General features: G+C 46.2%; 1 protein-coding gene across 1 annotated transcript in view; it reads right to left on the bottom strand.

Moving 5' to 3' along the window:
* The window catches only part of SELENOI (selenoprotein I), a 55617-nt gene that overhangs the window by 4872 nt on the left and 29692 nt on the right, over positions 1 to 21053 (bottom strand). The window contains exons 2-8 of the mRNA XM_045010209.1: positions 14247 to 14315; positions 13793 to 13901; positions 6320 to 6394; positions 5482 to 5744; positions 3919 to 4027; positions 2383 to 2431; positions 876 to 1056 (exon numbers count right to left, since the gene is read on the bottom strand). Of these exons, the coding sequence (XP_044866144.1) occupies positions 876 to 1056; positions 2383 to 2431; positions 3919 to 4027; positions 5482 to 5744; positions 6320 to 6394; positions 13793 to 13901; positions 14247 to 14315 (855 nt within the window). The remainder of the gene's footprint in view (positions 1 to 875; positions 1057 to 2382; positions 2432 to 3918; positions 4028 to 5481; positions 5745 to 6319; positions 6395 to 13792; positions 13902 to 14246; positions 14316 to 21053) is intronic.

Here is a 21053-nt window from a genome sequence, read left to right as displayed (position 1 = left end):
CTCGCACCATTACAGGGCCATGTACGTCTCTAGAGCGATAATTATTAAAACATGGACAATCATCTGCTCTAAATGTTCCCAAATACTGAGAACGTTTCCATTTTGACATGAATTCCTCTTGTGCATATAACCAGAGAAATCCACATCAAGAGCAGACAATCACAAGGATCGATTTGCATTGGTTGGCCAATTCTGGTTAAATCTGACCGATCTTATGGGCAAAGTGAGTAGAAAACTCTGCCGAGTGGGAAAGACAGGAAGCCCTGCTTCTGGGCACAGTCCGAGGATAGCGACCGATCTATGATTAAAGTGCCACAGCTTCCTAATCATCATCACCAGGACTGGCCTTTTGTCATGCAAGGCCCGGATTCCATGGCTTAACAGTATTCATGATTTTGGGGGATGAGGGCGGGGGCTTCATGTCTGCAGGCAGATGTGACAACACACAGCTGAACCAAGTTCACCAAGAACCTTGCAAGTGACCATGTTAAAGCTGAGAGAGCAGGAACTCTATTACGTGAATTGTCAGCCAGTATCAGGGAGGGGTGGAAAAAGCACATGCTGGGATCTCTCTGGTTTGGGGGGGGGGAAGTGTCAGATCTGGTTTACAGGACACGTTTTTCAGCTCTAAAAGGGTCAGCGCTTCTCTCCTGCCCACTTCAGTCACGGCAGTGCAGCAAAGTGGTTTAGTTACAACAGATACAACCCACAATTCTTGGCATTTTCATTCTGGGTTTGATGTGCCTTTCCACCTCATTAGCAGACTGGATCGTTCATACAACATAGCCTGACAAACTGCCAGCTCTCACCACTGTGCTAATTCAAATCAGCCACCCCCTGCCCACGTGCATTTTAGTGGCAAATAGCGCTCTTACTGAAATGTTGGCGAAGGCTGTTCCAACCATGAAATAGAAGAGCCTGGGATGGACCTCCAGGATGTCTGATGGTGACATGAAGATCCAGATCATGCACAGGATGAACAGCAGTGCTGGCGAGAAGAACGGCAGCATGATTTCGTACACTGACCTGTGCTTCAGTGTGTTGCTTTTATAGGCCCTGAAAGGCAAGAGGAACATACATCTTAACTCAAACTCTGGGAAGCCACAGCTTCTAACAGAGACAGGCACAAGCCTTCCTTTGGGAACTCTCCAATCCGGGTGCCTTGGGCACCTGCCCCGAAGTGGAGTGCAGAGCCCAGCAGTAGGAATTTAGCTGTTGTGTGAGAAAACGGGCAGGAGGCCAGGCTCAGGTCAGACACCCCAGTGAATAATGCACCCATGATAGTTACATGTTGCTTATTCAGATGGGTCTTTGGTAACCCTGCATTAGTGGACGATGGACTTCAACGCTGAAGTAATAACTGGCCAATCCCAGATGCAGCCTTTTAAGGAGCTGGCAACAAAGGGGAGAACTGGGGCTCCCAAATGGAGTTCAGACTACGGCACTGGGCCTGGGCTCAGGAAACAATTCGGATGAGAAAGACACGGTTTCCTGCACAGCTTCCTTCTTGCAGAGCCAGTGAGAGGCTATATCGCCCGAGTAGGTTGAGCAATGAAATCTCAGTCTGGGTAGGCAAGAATCAAATCACCCAGATTTATGCCAGGTGCTTAACATTCATTTTGTCTGCCAGCCGTTCATGGCTAGTTCAATATTCACAGCAGCCATTCTCAGGGTCACCAATTAACTTCTGCAAATCAGGAAATCCGCAGGGGACGTGCAGGATTTTGTTATTAAAGTAAGTAAAGGGGGGTGATGGGGGAGGATTGTGTTTTGGAATCCACCCCCTACTCAATCCCTCAAGGGGCCACTTCCCAGGTTGCCCTGTTCTTCTCTGACTATAGAGCCAGACATGCCGCTAATACAGCAGCGGAGAACAGAGATCTCAAAATGCACTGGTTCCACTTGACCTGAGCTGCTTGGCCGGCACGCAGGGACTAGGGTGACCAGATGTCCCGATTCTATAGGGACATTCCTGATATTTGGGACTTTTTCTTATATGGGCTCCTATTACCCCCCACCCCATCCCGATTTTTCACACGTACTATCTGGTCACCCTAGCAGGGACCTGTGCTCACAGCAAGTCACATTACTGTATTAACAAGGGCGGCATCTCAAACCCGTCTCCATCTCAAGCAGGAGTTGCCTTTTGGGCTCCAGGGAAGCTGCCAGTGAAGGCAAGGAAGGTTTATAAGGAGTCTAATTTACAAAAAGCTATGCCAAGTCATGGCTCTCCTTCTATTACAGCCTGGCAGTGCTGGGCCATCAATGCACCGTGCTCTCCACTTACTTCTGCCTGGCTAACTCCTAGTACAACAGGAGCACCACATGCAGTGCCTCAACCCTGCAGAATTAGTTAGTTCACATGACTTTTGGAAAACTTACTTGTAAAAGTTAATCAAACTCATGGGCACAGTCACTGTGAGTGCACACCCTGAAAGAGAAAGATCGAAGTTAAGGCAGCGTAGTAATTCAGAGTCCATCGTAACCCCTGAACTCCTTTATGAGCATTGGCGGTGACAGTCTGCTAACCATCATGCATCTTTTTCTGTTGTTTTTTTTAAAAACAGTCATTTGCAACATTACAGTAGCTAAAAGCTTACTTAAACCCAGTCACCCCACTGCTGCTCAGATTTTTTTAATGTCCATTAACATGATTTGTATATTTGACTCAGCGCTTCAAAAAAAAAAAATAAAAAAGCCCCGCCTTGGTTAGTGAAGTGCCAATAAATGCATTTATGGAAATAACTTTCTTTTTGTGAAAACATGTATTTATCTGCATTTTGACCATAATTCCCAAGAAGACACCTAGTGGACAGCAGAGAAAGCATCATCAATGGTGTCACTTTTTCATGCAAGGAGGGCGTATTTCGGACACAGTCAGGTTATTATAAGGACAGAAGCAAACAAAAGTACCTAGATTTAATGTGCACCATTTAGGACATGAGAACTGCCATTAACAAAAGCTTTAGTCATTTGACTAAGTTTCATGGACCTCCCTGAAGGGCCAAAGTTCCATGAAACCCCAACACACTTTGAAAGCTGCCAGGGTGGCCAGCAGCTAAGAGATTAAATGGGCTAAAGCTGAAGTTTGACCATGACCTCCCAGCAGGAAAGCTGCCTCAGAAGGCATCTTTTGAAGGCTAGTGGTACCAAATTACTTCTCTGCCCAAAGGGTGAGCCACAGATACATTCAAAACCAGACAGCAGGAAAGCTACCCAATTCTTCCTGGCCAGCCAACCTGAACACACTTCAGCTCCCAGGCTGATGTGAAGAGGCAGTTCTGATTCTTCTCCACAGAGTAATGTGTGATGATGTAGATTTACATCTTCTCACACTCAAGGCTCAACTCATTCTTGCTGTTGGGAACTACAGACCAATCTGCTGCAACAGCTAGATTCCAAAGGAGAGTGTCTCAGACCACGCAGGCTGAGGCATCTAAATACAGACCTATTATCTAGCTCAGGGGTGGACAGACTGCAGCCGCAGAGCAGTTCCCAGCCACCCTTGACGTTTAGTATGAAGGTGCAGACTATGGAAACAAGTGCTGGCATGTATTACTTCCATGCTGCTTAGCTTAGTATGGAGCATTGCATGCTGGGACCACCTCCCTCCTGCAGCTTTGTTTGTATTAAAGGAGGAAGTTGGCTGCAATCTTCTCCATTCTTTACAAATTAGATGCAGCTCATGGCGACTTAGACGGTTCTCACCAAAACCTCCATGGGACTAGTATCAGACCCTATGCATTTTGTTGCTTTCAGTCTAGACCAAGACTCGTTCAGGCAAGTTTTCTACAGAGATATTTTATTAAGTTTCTCTTTGCTAAAAATATAAACAAATGCTGACTTTTTTCAAGTGAAACACTGGCTATTGGTAAAGCGGTGGTGGTTAAAAATAGGCTTCAACATGGAGCTTCTTACCAATAATCATTGCAGTGAATAGGTCTCTATATAAGAAATTAAACAGGAAAGGTGCATACCAGGCCTCAACTCCCACAATCGCTGTCACTATGTAGACAACTGAAATGGTCTGAAAAGGAAATGCAGAGAGAGCGCAGACAAGCATTAGCAGCTGGAAAGACGGGTCGGACCAAATGTGCTTTTGGGGGGGTGACCATTCCTCACCAGGAGGCTCTGGGAGCCGCGAGCGCTGCTTTCCAATCAGATTTTCACTACCCAGCTTTAGCTTTAAAACAAGAGGAAGCCTTATCTCCAGGTCAGATGCCACCACAGCACCCCAGGGCAGCTTTTAGAACTACATGGGGCCCCGAACGTATGCCCCATTCCCAGGTTCCTACGCTGACTGCATGTCAGGAACCAGCCCAACCTCTGCTTCCGGCACCATGACCAAGGAAGCCTCACCGCTAGTCTGGAAAGGGACGGGGTGAGGCAAAGGTTGCTTGGTCACCGTGAGTTTTAAGGCCAGTCCAGAAAGTGGATAGCAAGGAGAGGGGCCTGTGATGCTCTGCCCTGCCCAGCCTCCCACCCCCTGGGAGTTATCGGTTTGCACATGCACCTGGGTATAATCCCACCTCACTGCTGGATTGACCAGCACAAACACAGAGGATAGTTGTACTTCAACAGCCCCCCAGCACCCACCGCCAGAGCCACGTCTAACTGCCTCCTGTAGCAACCCAAACAATGGTATCTTCGGATTGTTTGATGCATGATCAGGAAAATGCACCTTGGATTAGTGCCAGGTTAGGAGAAACTGAAGACGCGGGCCAGAGGATGACTGATTGCAAAGGACTAGAGAAACCACGATTTTACTGATGGAAGGGGCAGCTTTCAAGGGAATTTCTAGTGTTGTCCAACGATTCAGTAGAGATACCTGAACTCGTGGCAATCGGTGCTTCTACAACCACTGGACCCGATTCAATCACACACAAGTATAAACTGCTAAGTCGTTCTGTTACACGGGTGCCACAACAGAATCAGGCCCAGTCAGTTTTGGACAACCAACAATTATTAGTATCCAATTTTTAAAGACATTTCATTTCCCTGCTAATGCAAAAATCTATGTCAACAAAAAGAAACTTGCAACACACATCACTTCTCTGCTGAAGAGAAATCAAATCTGTCCCAATCTAACTATGCAATGAAAGCTTCATGATAACTTCCTCCCTTGTTCCTTGATTCATTAAACTTGACTTTACTCATGGGAGCAGTCTGCTTTGCTGAATCAGAGCTTCATAAAGTAGCACTGATGATACAGTTCCAGCTATTGCACCCTGCCACCAAGCAACCAAGCTTTCTGCCCTCTGCCAGAAAGCTCTCCTTCCTGACGAACTCAGGATATCGTTAGCTTTAGGTGTGGTGATGATGGGCACTCCATGACTACTGGACAGATGTCACCAAGGGAAAGATGCCAGGGCAGCACACGCCCCTACACGCGCTACACAAATAGTTCTGGCAATTCGCCAAAGCTTGCCCACTGTTTTCTAAATCAGTATTTTGAAATCAAGAGGCAGAAGGGCTACTTACCACCTGGCTGATGTCATATCCCCAGGGCAGGAAGAGAATCCCTGTGTTATATTTCTCCCAATGGGAGAGGATGAAGGAAAACAAAACCACCCACAAGAGCAGATAGAGAACGAAGACGCTGACACCATTGGATCCCCGTCCAAAGGTGGAGTAAACAGTCACTACGAAGAACATGCAGGCCCAGCTGTCCAGGCCGTGGTCAAAGAGCTCCCCCAAGGGAGTGCTGGAGTTTGTTCGGCGCGCTTGCTTCCCATCAACACCATCTGGAAGGGAAGCGCACAGAGAGGCAAAGTTAAACATCTCCAGGCAAAGCAAGGGACTCCTCTGCAGCTGCCAGATAATGTATGCACTGCTGAGAAGTCAGCAATCAGCTTCAGTATCCAGCACTGTCCGTGGGGGTGCGGAGATTGAAAAAAGTAAAAAAATAAGAATAAAAACAACCACCACAAAAAAAAAACCACACACTTAGGAAGAGTCTATGTTAAATATTTAACAAAAATCTTCTTTCAATATTTCACCAGTAACCCCATAAAGTCAGTTCTGATAGGAAGAGACATCTACTTTTATGTTCCTTCCTGGAACTAGTAGGTAAAACAAAACAAAGTGGCAGTTTCCAGAGGCATCTCAGCCAGTGATATGTCAGTCAACACCCCAGAGCAAGGGGTGGCAGGGAACCGAAGAATTAACCAGAATCAGAGTTTTGTTTCTTGGACCAGGGGCTGAGGGGAAGGGTTGGGAAACACGGAACTATGACAACAGTTCACTTGACTAATTAATGTGCCTATCATCATAATGACTTTAGAAATCTATAACACATCATGAGAATCTTAAGTCTTACCAAGTGTATATGCCACGAAGTTGAGGAGACCCACCATAACCCACACTCGATTTGGAACATGCTCATGATCAGGTGCTGTCGAGATTGCAAAGAAGATTGGAGAGTTGAGTACACACACATCAGCAGGTTATGCTTTGATACAAGAGATGCTTTCAACAAGAATTGTTTTAGCAATTAATTGGAACAAGGTTCTGTCCAAATCTGTGGGTCATCTCACTCCTTTAAAGTCTCTCAGTGTGCTTGTACCACCGAAAGGAGATGCATCAAATCAGCCTTCACTTGCTCAGTTCCTACCAGCATTAGCTTACGCTTTTCTGCAAGGCATCCAGTAGATCCTGAAGATCACACTTTTTGCTGAACTTGTCAAAGATCTGGGCACACACTCAAGTTTCACACACTCAGATAGTGCATCTGCCTCCTTTCCCCATACCCTAAAACATGCAATAACATTTTCAATGGAACTTAGGCACTTTTGAAATTTTTACTCATGAGCTATTTTAAGAGTTTAGAGCACAGGATAAATTCTAGACTGTAATTAGATGAATCTGCATTTCCTGGGATGAAAGTTGAAGTACCTAGTTACGGTACAACCACGATCCTGGATTTCACTGCTAGGATGGCTTTGTTGCCCTCTGCACCCCACCACATTTGCCCTTCTGGAGGACAGAGAGCAAGAGTTCCAGATCTTTGTGCTGTGGGCAAGATGAAATTCTGTCTCCACATGGGGGAGCTTTAGCTTTTAATGTATTTATTTTGTGGCAGGCTGCAGTCACAGGAGTTAAGAGAACGATGCCAGGAGAGGGTGAGTCCATGAGCCGCGTGCCATGTAATCACGATCCTGTCACTGAAAGCGAGGATGCTTTGCTGTCATGGAAACAGAGGTGGGCAAAGATAGAAGTTCCCAGCTGCTTACTCACTGATGCCAAAATTGAGTATCAAACATCTGCAAAGCGTGAGTCTATTCTGAGAAGGGACTGTGTGAAAGCAGTGGGGACGCACAGATCCATAGATTCCAAGGTCAGAAGGGAGCATTGTGGTCATCTAGTCTGACCTCCCTGCATAACACAGGCCAGAGACCTGCCCCAAGATAATTCCTAGAGCAGAGCTTTTAGAAAAAGATCCAATCTTGACTTAAAAATTGCCAGTGAGAATTCACCACAGCTCTTGGTAAACTGTTCTAATGGTTAATTACTCTCACTGTTAAGAATTTAGGCCTTATTTCCAGTCTGAATTTACTGAGCTTCAACTTCCAGTCACTGGATCATGTTAGATGTTTCTCTGCTAGACTGAGGAGCCGATTATTAAAATATTTGTTCCCCATGTAGATACTCATATAGACTGTAATCAAGTTGCCCCTTAACTTTCTCTTTGTCAAATAGATTGAACTCCTTGCGTTTATCATTACAAGGCAGCTTTTCCAGTCCTTTAATCATTCTCATGGCTCTTCTCTGAACTCTCTTTAATCAATCAACATCCTTCTTGAACTGTGGATACCAGAGCTGCACACAGGATTCCAGTAGCAGTCACACCAGTGCCAAATACAGAGCTAAAACAACCTCTCTGCTGTAACTCAAGATTCCTGTTTCTGCATCCCAGGGTCTTTTGGCCACAGTGTCACACTGGGAGCTCATGTTCAGTTGATTATCCACCCCCCCCCAATATTTGTTCAGAATCACTGCTTCCCAGGATGGAGTCTCCCATCCTGTAAGTATGGCCTGCACTCCTTGCTCCTAGATGTATACATTTACAATACGGTTAAGTATAAACGTATACATCTAGGAACTAAAGAAGGTAGGCCGTTCTTACATATATATATTGTCTGTCAATGACTCCATATCCTCCACACCAAGGCACACTTTTCCTTACTTTCACTTTATCTTTTCCCCAGCCAAAATGATGGCGGAGGACCAGTAAGGACTTTTCAAAGCCCCTTGAGTAAGGATAGGATTTTGTCCGATTCTGTGACTTTAATGGAACTCCATGACTTCTTTGGCTTCAGCCCCCACCAGAGCAGCCCCCCGGGTGCCGGGCTGGAGCAGCAGCAGTCAGTCCTTTCTGCAGGAGCAGTAGCAGGGCTGGAGCAGCAGCTGGCGTTCCCGATAGAACCCCCTTTCCCGGTATTTAGTGAAAGCCGGGGACAGGTCACGGACTTCCATGAATTTTTGTTTACTGCCTGCAACCTGTCCATGACTTTTACTAAAAATACCCATTACAAAACCTTAACCTTACCCCATGAGTCACAGCCCAAACATGCCTGACACTTTTTCTAGGGGTACCATAGCAGAGCATTTTAAAGTCTGCTTCCTGTAAACAGTTTAACTGCTGGATGAACAGAGATTACACTTGAAGTATATCCTGTCTCCCCACCCCAAACCGGGGACACCAGACAGACATACTTTCTAGGCAGTAAGACAATCCAGCAGTTGCAGTTATGGTCATTCATCTCCAAGAACTTGTTAAGCAGTTAGTCAAGCCTGCAACATGGAACCTTACTCCACAGGGAGCACAATGCTCTCCAGAGTCCGCAGCTAGAGCAGGGACAACATTCTTCCACACCGTGCCCAGCTAGGATGTGCCCATTTCCCCTAAACATTCTTGGTAAGAAAAAGTCAATGGAAGTTTTGCCATTGCTTTCAATAGGGCCAGAATTTTACCCTTTGGTGATTTAGACCTCAAGGGATTCCCAACCTCCACCGGGCCACTGATGAAAACCCAGAGTTAGAAGCAAGCTCAGTGTAAGTTTCTCATATACAGCACATTCTGCCAGTGCACCTAAATCCTGACCAACACCACCAACTCAGGCTGGTATTAGCTTTATACGTGTGCTAGGCAGACAGCTGATGGGGCAACCAGCCTTCTACCTGCAGGGCATGGTTTCTGGCCAAGGACAGGAGAGATGAAATCTGAGATAAGGTTGTAGGGGTACCCACACCACCTTCCCCAGCGACTTGATTCTTCTGTCTGCAGCAATGTACCACTTCCTGAATAATAAGCTACGGCCCTGCTACCTCTGTGATTCAATAGTGCGGCTAGATATGGATTCTGGGACCCTTCAAAATCCCAGAGCAACACAAGGTAATGTGAAGTGGCCCCCAGAATTCTTAAGCAACACAACTTTATCGTGAGATGGTAACAGCACACTGGATCCAGAACAGATAGAACAGCTCTGAATTTACCATTCAGGTCAGAAAAGGTTCTAACTCAGCTAATGCATCTCAATCCTGACCCACAGCATCTGCTTTTCTAGGCCACAGACCCCACACGGCTACTTTGTCCTTAAGCAACCTTCAAACTACAGCATGTAGCATTTTATTTTGGTGTAAGCAGCAACTAATTGTAATGTCAGGGGGTAGTGTGGGCCAAGGAACTGATCGTGGTACTGGGCGCCAGACACTCCAGAGAGTCCTAATCTCTGCTTGATCATTTACTCATTGTGTTACCTTGGGCAAGTCACTTAGTCTGAGCCTCGGTTTTCCCATCTGTAACATGGGTAGGATACTTACCTATAGCTGAAGCCATTAAAAGGATAACATGCATTAACTGTTCTCACATCTCACTCCCATTACACGGGAGGAGGAGAATTGTGGTAGGAGAATTGTGGTAGTCTCAGATACCATCTGTGCACTAACCACTGTCTCTCATTGTCCCTGTAATCTGGTGATTAATATCCAAGAAGTATTCTGAATATGTAAAGCAATCTATAAGTACCAAGTATTATTAGTATTTGGCCGAACACCTGGAAATACCATTTGACTGGAGCCAAATATTAGATACAGGAATAAGTTATAATGTGCCACATTTAAACGTTCATTTCAGCAGGATATTAACGTGGATAGCGAACTTGACAGATGATATTTTTCTCCAATTTAAACATCCTATTACTGCATATGAGAAAAAACACTGCAGATCAAATATCTGTTTTATGGGAATTGCAATACAAAGCCATTAGTCATAAGTGTTCTTTCCATTTTTTCTCCAATGATATTTTGGAAATGACACCGATTCTGTCAAGAATGGACTTTAATAAAATGACTAATTGGTTTCTAAAAAACTAGAGGTGGACTTATACACGCTGGTCTTAGAGACCTGATTCTGGCGGCTCTTTTGCTGAGCGTGTTTGTTTGTTTGTTTTAAGAGAAACAGTTTGTTGACAGTGGCAAATCAGTTATAGGCTCTGCCTTACCAAACAGACATAAAGGTGAAAAGCTGTTCAGAGACGTTCAACAACATGATCCAGGGGTTGACTTACAAGCCCTTCCCTACAATCTGGCCTCTGACAAACCTGGAGTAATTTAAAAGAACAATCCATTCAGGAAGGACATATGCTGAGAGCATTAGCAGGTCTGATGCCCAGGCAGAAGAGACAGTGTATCTGATCGTCTACAATAGACCATGTCTTGCCATATGCACATTGCTTGAAACTTCAAAGCAGTCTTCCCTCCCTCATGGGTTCATGGCAGTTGATGAAATCCTGAAAATATATCAGAGACCGAAGCTTTGGAACTCAAAAAACCTTTCCCCTTGTGGGTTCGCATGCTGACCTACTTCTACTGCTCTTACAGACCAGAGGGTTGGATTGTGGGGTGTTCTGCCTGTCTCACAGCACAGGGCACAAGACCAGTCATAAAAATCACGCCCAGGTAATACACTAGTTTCTCAAGTGAGATGATGCAAGCCCCATCCTTTGGAACTTTAGGCCTGAACACTTTGAGAACATCCTGCAGAGGACAAGCCTGCTCTGGCAGGGAGAAGGACTGGATGATCTGATGGGGCTTCTCCATCTGATTGTACGACTCGCAGGTACTATGAAAAACAGATCATAAGACCGAGGAACAAGACAAGGAGTCTCTCAAACCTGCTGCCTGCCACATTTCACGACTTCAGTGTCTGAGGGAGAAAAGGAACTGCAATGACAGAAGCAGGAAGGTCTGGTACGAAAATCCATTAGACAAAGGGGAGCAGCGAGGGTAGTGCTGGAAGAATGGACCAGAAGGAAGCAGACCTTCTATTCCCTACGGTCACAACTATCCATTGGGAAGAGGAAAGATGCACAACATGCCAAAGGTACCATGGTGTGGCACCACCTCCTCCTAGCAATCCAGTGTTAGAGAAGTACCAGACCTTTCTGAAATTCAGCTGACTCCCTACTGGGGACAGAATAATAAATTTTAATAGAATTCTGTGGGGTGGGATGAGATCCCTGAGCTCATTTCACTTGCAAACCACACCAAAATTTGCACGTCTTTAAGATGAAAGGCTAGTTCAGCCCTTTGTCCCCCAAGCCCTTTTGAGCTGTCAGCAGCTTGATATAACTAACTCCCCTAGGTGGAGGACACCACAATGTATCTTCCCCTCATAAGAAGCCAACATGAACCTGCAATTGGACAAATGTTGATACAGGGAATTGCTCCTGCAGCTAAAGTTATTCATTTTTAATTCATAGCTACATCCTAATGCAGTGTAGGATTACTACAGCACAGAGAAGTATTCTTGCTAGTGAAATTTGCCAATTTGCCAAGGAACAAAGTGCACAGAACTCCCTCAGTTGCTAATAATTGCAGCTTCACTTGCGCTTCTCAGATCTCCAGCTGGGTTTTGATGATTGACCCATTACAGCTATTTTTTTTCAACAAGATCCTAGCTAGCTGACATGTAACACACAAAATCTGAAGAGACATTACATTTGCTGTCATCAATAAGAGACATCACATTTTGTTCTTTACAAGAGATTAGCCATGAGAAGGGGTTATATGTAACTGGGCACACAAATTAGACCTCAGAAGAGTAATGTTCAGTATTAATTCAGGGTCCAATTCTCTTACCCTGCACATGTCTAGTCATTTACACTAGTACAATGTGGATGCAAAACACTGCCACCAAATCAAAATAGTAGCATTTGACACTTACTTTAAGCCAGGTGCAGGGCAATGGAGAATGAGGTAGTTGGAGGATAGGAAGACAAACACTTCAAGGGAGATTGCACATCCTTCAAAGGGGAGATTCTCAGCCTTCAGATCTGTGACTTCCAACACTATTAAAGTTACAGAAGTGCCCAGAAGAACCCAATTTGTTAAGCCTAGTTATTTGCACAGCTTTAGATCCAACGCCCAGATCTATGACAAGACAAAGGTGCTCGGGCAACTAATAAAAGGCCAAACTTCTTCCTCTCTTTTTTGTTTACAAGACCTTCTTATTCCTTTCTTACGCCTTCTGTCCCATCAAACATTTAGTCGGCTGTTTAGGAAGAGCCATTCCAAGATGGGATGCCGAACAGACGCAGGCACGCCCCGCCGTAGAGATTATGCAGTACACTACAAAGACTTCTGGAAAGCAAATCATTTTAGATTCTCTCGAACAAATGCCGACAAAAGAAACGTCGGGTATGTCTACACATAAGAGCGCAGCAGCGGTGCCACCTCAGCACTCCAGTGTAAATGCTCAATACTACAATGGGAGAGTGTTCTCCTCTCGCTGTAGTTAATCACCTCCTGCAGAGGCGGTAGCTAGGCCAAGGGAAGAATTCTTCCTTCCATCAGCCTGGCCCTTCTACATTAGAGGTTAAATCAGAATAGCTCTGCCTCTCCAGAGGTGTGGATTTTTCACAGCCACAAGAGATGTAGCTATGGCGATGTAAGTTTTCAGTGCAGATGAGCCCTTAATGTCAAAACAGCCTCGCAAGACTGCCATATAAATTTGCTATCCCAGATACAAAGGCTGCTTGCCCATCCTTTATCATGATGACAAGGAGGACTAACAGACTGTGAAAAGACTGAACTGTCATCCATCAGAAGAGGGAGATAAAGGTACACACATGTAGCATGTAGTGTTTGGGTGTATTTAAATCCAATTGAGATTACTCGAAATCCAACAAAAAACAGGTACCAGTTGCAAATTTTACCTTTTTACGGAACACGATTAGTTATATAGCACAGGTTCACACACAGCACTGTAAAAATAAAGGAACTGGACAAAGACAAGCAGGGCAGTAACCTAAAATTGGTATTTTATCAGCAAGACAGGTTACATCATCTGTTATTGGCACCCAGATGTATTATTTGTTCTTCCTCAAGGCTATAAGTAGCATAATGGGTTTGTTTGGGTTGTTTTATTTTTTTTTTTGAGCGTGTGTGTGTCGAAGTCAGCTTGGCTTTAAAAGGTACAAAGAACTCTTAAATTTTGAGGTTTGGGGTTTTTTGTTTGCTTGGGTTTTTTTAAACGTTGGCTATTCCCCCTCACAAAACAACTGGAAGGAATGAGTCACATTTTGGCTGCATTAGTACAGTATCACCCAGCGATTTCTGCCCTTGACTCGTCTTGCCACATTGATATTTCAAAACCAAAGAACACTCCAGAGCGGTAGATAAGCCGTATCAGTCAGCACATGACATTGCAAAACTATGGTATAGGAAGAGATGAGTATCAGATCTTATTACTCACATGCTCTAAAATGTACACTAAAAAAAGCGGTCTTACCGGAAGCATAAAAATCAGGATCAAAGTATGCCATGAGGAAGAAGTTGAAGACAAGCAACAGGAAGCCAGAAAATGTTATCAGATTTGGAGCCAACCAGGTAGGGAAAATCTATGGGAAAGCAACAAAAATACACACAAAGAATCACATTAGCGCACACAATAGGCACTACACATTGCTTTTAACTACATCAGAGAGGAGGTTATGACTTATTGGTGTTAGATAGTGATAGAGGCTTTTGACATTTATGATTCTGCAGCATAAAATTTTAAGTTGGTTATGCGATCGCACCCCCAGTTATTGTCCTTCTTGAAGGACGAAGTTTGGCATTTGTCATGGGAATTAACAAAGCAGTGTTTTAACCAAAAGGCAGTCCTGTCTAAGAGATTATGCCATGACCGAAAATTGGCACTTCCACTTCCAGCACAGAACCACATGACCAACAGGAATTCTCACCTTCACGATAGTATTCCAGAATGGGTGCATAACGTAGAGAGAGAGAGGATTGCTGTCCACCGCACTGTACTGTGAAGGAGAGGAAGAGAAATATGGTTAAATGAATGCTCCAGCAGGTCTCCCAGAAAGCCAAACATACTGACTAGACACAATATCAAATTATCTCAAAGGGCTCAAGTATCCCCTGGTTCTGGGGTTCTCAAAGTGCTGCGTGTCAGATAAGTCACAGTATGTCATACACGAGAAAGATGTCATACTTGCCTATAGAGCAGGGAAACATTAACATTTTAAAGATAATGGGAAAATCTGACGCGCACTCTGGCACCTTTGCTGGAAATACTGCAATCTCCACGCTCATGGAACTCCTGCCCAGAAGTTGTCATATTTCAGGAAAAGTCTGACCACTGAATTTATATTTAAAACATCAACCTCTCCAGCCCCTAGAGACACCTTTGCAAAATAACCCCATGAATATAATGTGAAAAATAACATGGGACCAGACGACTAGCGGCATAGACAATAAAAAGGAAGGGATGCAGATCAGAATAAATAAAGATGACGTCAGAGATTTCTTCTGACTAATCTGAAAGAAATCAAGTCAGCAGGGCCTGAAGTTATCCACCCCAAGGTGCTGAAGGAATTAGCTGAAGAAATCTTGAAGCCACTGGCAGTAATATTTGCAAACTCATGGATGACAGTACCAGTACACTTCAGTACCGGGTAGATTGGTTCAAACTACAGTAAAGAACAGAATTATCAGACACACACATGAACATGATTTGTTGGGGAAGAATCAACATGGTTTTTGTAAACGGAAAATCATGCCTCACCAATCTACTAGAATTCTTTGAAGGGGCCAACAAGCATGTGGACAAGGGGGATCCAGTGGATATGGTGCACTTAGATTTCCAGAAAGCCTTTCACAAAGGTTCTTAAGAAAAGTAAGCTGTCAGGGGATAAGAGGGAAGGTCCTCTCATGGGTTGGTAACTGGTTAAAAGATAAGAAACAAAAGTTAGGAATAAATGGTCAGATTTCAGAATGGAGAGAGGTAAATAGTGGTGTCCCCCAGGGGTCTGTTCTGGGACCAGTCCTATTCAACAGTGATCTGGAAAAAGGGGTAAACAACGAGGTGGCAAAATTTGCAGATGATACAAAACTACTCAAGATAGCTAAATCCCAAGCAGACTGCAAAGAGCTACAAAAAGATCTCTCGAAACTGGGTGCCTGGGCAAGAAAATGGCAGATGAAGTTCAATGTTGATAAATGCAAAGTGATGCACATTGGAAAACAATCCCAACTAGACATAGAAAATGATGGGTCCAAATTAGCTGTTATCACTCGGGAAAGATCTTGGAGTCACTGTGGATAGTTCTCCGAAAACACCCACTCAATGTGCAGCGGCAGGCAAAAAAGCAAACAGAACGTTGGGAATCATTAAGAAAGGGTATACAGATAATAGATAATAAGAGAGAAAATATCATATTCCTTAAGTTCCCTATAAGCTGTGTGGCTGCGCAGCAGCCTAGTTAGTGCCGTGCATGCACTCAGGGAACCTGCCCAGGGACCTGCTGTGGACAGGGCGACGTGGTGCAGCCCGACCCCGGAGTAGCCCGGACCCAGACGTGGATAGGGCGGCATGGCACAGTCTGACCCCGGAGCAGCCTCGACCCAGACACAGCTGGGGCAGCGCAGCCTGGCCTGACCCTGGAGTGACCTGGCCCTAGCCACAATCAGGGCGGCGTGGCCCAGCCCCAGGCATGGCTGGGGCAGCCCTCCCACAGCCTGGACTGGCTGGGGCTGGGGAAGGGGGACCTATCCTGCAGCCCCAGAGCTCCCCAGCAGGGAGAAGCACCTCTCCCACATAGCCCAGGTGCTGCTGTGGGGAGAGAGAGAACTGGGGAGGTGGGGGAGGGGAGTCCTCTCTCCCCACCTGAGCCTCAGAGCACCTTCCTGCACCCCAAACACCTCATCCTCAATCCCACCCCTGAGTCCTCACACCCCTGCACCCAACCCTCTGCCCCACACTTGAGCCCTGCATCCCCTGCCCCAGCCAGAGCCCTCATCTCCTGCAACCAACTGTTACCTATCAGCTCTGTGTTCTTGGGGAACCAGGGTGCAGTATCCAGCCTCCCCCGCTCCCTGCTTGAACCAAAGCCAATCAGAAGAAAGTCTTACAAAAAGCAATGAGAAAGCAGTGGGAGACGCACCTAAACCCCTGGGATAAGGGTGACAGGATTAAGGAAACTCCCCTACCCTCATTTGCATCGGAGATGCGATAAGGAGGCATCTCCATTAGCTACAGAATGGAGAACAGAGATTCCAAGGCAAGAACCGCACTGAACTCTGGGACCAGAAAAGCAGGGAAGCAGTGCATGATGGAGATCTCTGCTCCAGCTGTTAACGAGCCCAGGCCTGCACACACCCAGCTCAGCAGTTATCAGACCAATTCTAGTAATAAATCCTTGACTGGTATCCAAAATACTGAAGCTGCCTAATTGCACTGCGAGCTCCCTGGGAGGAACACTGAGCATAGCCAGGAATGATCAGTTCCTATTGTCTAGCCTGCACAAAACAACTGTGGAATCCTCCCCTGAGCCATCAGTTTATCCACGAACAGATCTAGTGTTCTCCCTTGAACCATCGCTCTTTCCCTACAAAAACCCCTACCCATGCTCAAGTAAGTGCTCTGATGCCTGGATCCAAAATCTGCATCAGTGCCACTGGGACTTCATCTTCTCCTGACCGATGGTGCTGGGGGCTCTGCCCGTCGCCAGCACTCTGGACCCTCAGCTACCACCAGCGTTTGGGAAGACTGACCGGTTCAAGCTTCACGGAGCGGTGAGAACCCAGCGTGTAGCCTTCTGGCCCTGACCTGTGGGATCAGTTATAGGTTTCTAAACCTGACTTTTATAATCAAATTTAAGTTACATTTAATATTGTTTGTTTGGCTCCCCTGGTCTGGTTATTACCTGGCAATAAATAACTGTCACAGTTAAGCTGGTTGCTTCTCTCTCTCCCTCCCTGCTGCCGTGCCCCCCCCACCCCCCGCATGGGTGTTTTTTGGCTTCCTCATTCGCTCTGCAGCAACACTCCTCGTACCTAAGCAAAGATCCCTGCAGCGCCCAAACATCTGGTGGGGTTTGCTCATCAGGTGGGTTACTACCAGAACAACTGTAACATGAAAGCGGAGCTAAGGATGTGCTGAACCTGGGGTGGCAGCTTGGAAGTGCTTGACCCAGCCTGCTGAGTCCAGGGACATATGAGAGGTCAGCTTGGGATGCCGATTAACCTGGTCCTCTCAGATGTGCTCTGTTAATGCGTGTGTTTGTCTGATTCTGGGGCTGGAGGAACCCATCCCTGGGGACCCCAGGTCCTGCAGGATCGCTCCACTGGGAAGGGACTTGCAGAAGGGAGAAGTAGAGCTCCGTATGAGAACACAAGCGACACAAGCAGCACATTGATAGAATTACAGCACACACACACACACCCAGCAGAGTAACCCTAATAAAGGAGCACACCCCAAAGTAACAGGCAAATCTGATAACACAACACTCTGCCCCAGCCCTGAGCCCCTCATCCCTGGCCCCACCACCCCAGCCGGAGCACTCACACCCCTATACCCCAACCCATTAATGAATTATTATTAATTATTATTATTATTTACTCCTTCCCATAAACACAAGAACTAGAGGTCACCCAATGAAATGAATAGGCAGCAGGTTTTAAACAAACGAAAGGAAGTATTTTTTCACACAACACACGGTCAACCCGTGGAACTCCTTGCCAGAGGATGTTGTGAAGGCCAAGACTCTAACAGGGTTCAAAAGAGAACTAGATCAGTTCATGGAGGACAGGTCCATCAATGGCTATTAGCCAGGCTGGGCAGGGACGGCGACAGGGGATGGATCACTTGATTACCTGTTCTGTTCATTCCATCTGAAGCACCTGGCATTGGCCACTGTTGGAAGACAGAATACTGGGCTAGATGGACCGTTGGTCTGACCCAGGATGGCCATTCTTACGTACAGGTGAGGTCCCAGAATACTGGAGAAGGGCTAACATGGTGCCCATATTTAAAAAGGGGAAAAGGAGGGGCTGGGGAAGTACAGACCAGTCAGATTGACCTCGATACCTGGGAAGCTACTAGAGCAATATATACAGTATTAAATTTGCAAATACCTGGAGGATGAAGGGGTGGTCACTAGCCAGTATGGATCTACTAAGAACAAATCATGCCAAATCAGCTTGATTTCCTTCTCTGACAGGGTAACTGGTTTGGTGGATGGGGGAATGTGGCGGACATAATATACCTGGACTTCAGCCAGGCTTTTGACACAGTCCCACATGACATTCTGATAGGTAAACTGGAGAAATACGGGCTCAGCGGAACTATCATTAAGTGGGTACATAATTGGTTAAACAAAGAGTAACTATTAATGGAACAATGTGGGATTGGAGGGAGATCTCCAGTGGGGTTCTACAGGGATCTGTTCTGGGTCTGGTGTTATTTAACATCTTTATTAATGACCTGGATGTAGGACTAGAGAGCAGACTGATCAAATCTGCAGATGACACAAAGCTATGGGGAGCTGCCAACACTTTGGAGGCTAGAGCTAAAATTCTGAGGGACCTTGATAAATTGGAGAACTGAGCTATAGACAGCAAGATGAAATTCAACGAAGGCAAATGTACGGTGATACACTTAGGGAACTAAAACCAAACACGCAAATACAGAATGGGGATAACTGGCTTGGCAGCAGCACTGCTGAGATGGATCTGGGAGTTGTCGACCACAACCTCAACATGAACCAGCCATACAATGCTGTTGCAAAAAAAGGCATATACAGTTGTATTAACAGAGGCATCGCATGCAAGTTATGGGTGGTAATAGCACCATTCTGCTTGATGCTGATTAAGCCTTAGCTGGCGTTCTGTGACCGCTGTATAGAAAGGATGTGAAGAAACGGGAAAGGACCCAGCGGCGAGTGGACAAAGATGATCAAAGGGATGGAATGCAGCCATATGAGCAAAGACTAAAGGAACTGGGCATGTTTAGTTTGGAAAAGAGGAGTTTAAGGGAAGACATGATAATGGTCTTCAAATATTTGAAAGGCTGCCATGAGAAAGGTGGAGAAAATTGTTCTCTTTTGCCACAGAGGGCAGGACAAGAGGCAGTGGGTTCAAACTCCAGCATAGCAGATTTAGATTAAATGTCAGGAAAAACTTTTTAGCTGTAAGACCAGTAGGACAATGGAACAGACGCCTGGGGAGGTTGTGGAAGCTTCTTCGCTAGAGGGTTTCAAAAGGAGGCTGGATAGCATCTGCCTTGGATGGTTTAAGACACAACAAGTCCTGCACGTTGGCAATGGGTTAGACTAGATGACCTTTACGGTCTCTTCTAGCCTATGGGGTTGTATGATTCCATGAATATTAGTTTCAAGTTACTACACAGAATCCTGCTTACCGCTTATTATGGCTGACAGGTGGCGGCATGAATGGAAGTTCATTGCGTCTCATCCACAGGCAAGGTGAATAATTATTATTATTGTATTGCAATAGCACCCAGGACCCCGGTGTGCTAGGCACTGTACAAACACTTAGGGTCTATGTCTACACTTGAGCTGGAGGGGTGAAAACTAGCCACACTAGTTCTGTCTGAGCTAGCACACTAGGAATAGCAGTGTAGTTGAGGCAGCATGTGCAGCAGGAGAGGCTAGTCACCCGAGTACATGCCAATGCTCGTGGATGAGATCGTCCTCTGGGCAGCTAGCCCCTTCCGCTGTGTGCTTCTGCAGCTACCCTGCTACTTTTGGCACGCTGGCTCGATTAGAGGTTGCATGGATAAGTCTCCTCGGGCTGGAAGTTACACCTCCAGCTCTAGCGTAGACATCCCCTTAGAGACAGCCCTGCCCGAGGAGTTTACATGCAAGTAGCATTAGCACAGTAATCACACGGATTTACTCCTGGTGGAATTCTGCGCCAAAAAATTAAAAGTTCTACAAAATTCTGCATATTTTATTTGTCAAAATAACACAATATAAATCACACCGATTTCAATTTTTTCGGTCAATTATTTCAAAATACCTGTCAGCAAGTGTGTCTAACAACACAGACAACAAAAAAAAGACTCAGGAAATGTTTTTTTGACAAATAGACTCCTTACTACAGAGCTCGGAGTAGGAATTCATTTAAACTACAGCACAGAAGGATATTTCCCACACCCCCAGCAGCAGCACAGAGGCAGTCAGGGGTAACAGAGGAGCTGTGGGAGAGGGATGTAAATTGCTGGGCAGGAGCCTGGGTGTGAACTTGGAGGGTTGTTGGGTGTGGGTGGGAAAAGTATGGAACAGGTTTTTTGGGGGACGGGGAGGGATTGTTAGGGAGCTTCCCCCATGCAGACCCTGGCTGATCTGTAGCCTCCCCCATTCAGTCAGGCACATCTGCCCCGTTCCATTGTGTGTCTGTGGCCTCACCCAGCCACTCCCCGTCCTTCTGTGCCCCTGCACCCCTCCCCCGTCCCCATGTGTCTGTGCCCCCACCCAGCCACTCCCCGTCCTTCTGTGCCCCTGCACCCCTCCCCCGTCCCCATGTGTCTGTGCCCCCACCCAGTCACTCCCCATCCTTCTGTGCCCCTGTACCCCTCCCCCGTCCCCATGTGTGTCTGTGCCCCCACCCAGCCACTCCCCATCCTTCTGTGCCCCTGTACCCCTCCCCCGTCCCCATGTGTGTCTGTGCCCCCATCCAGCCACTCCCCATCCTTCTGTGCCCCTGTACCCCTCCCCCATCCCCATGTGTCTGTGCCCCCA

Source organism: Mauremys mutica, chromosome 3 (assembly GCF_020497125.1).
Source record: "Mauremys mutica isolate MM-2020 ecotype Southern chromosome 3, ASM2049712v1, whole genome shotgun sequence".
NCBI classification, from domain to species: domain Eukaryota; kingdom Metazoa; phylum Chordata; order Testudines; family Geoemydidae; genus Mauremys; species Mauremys mutica.
This window is presented reverse-complemented; position numbering and strand designations above follow the sequence as displayed.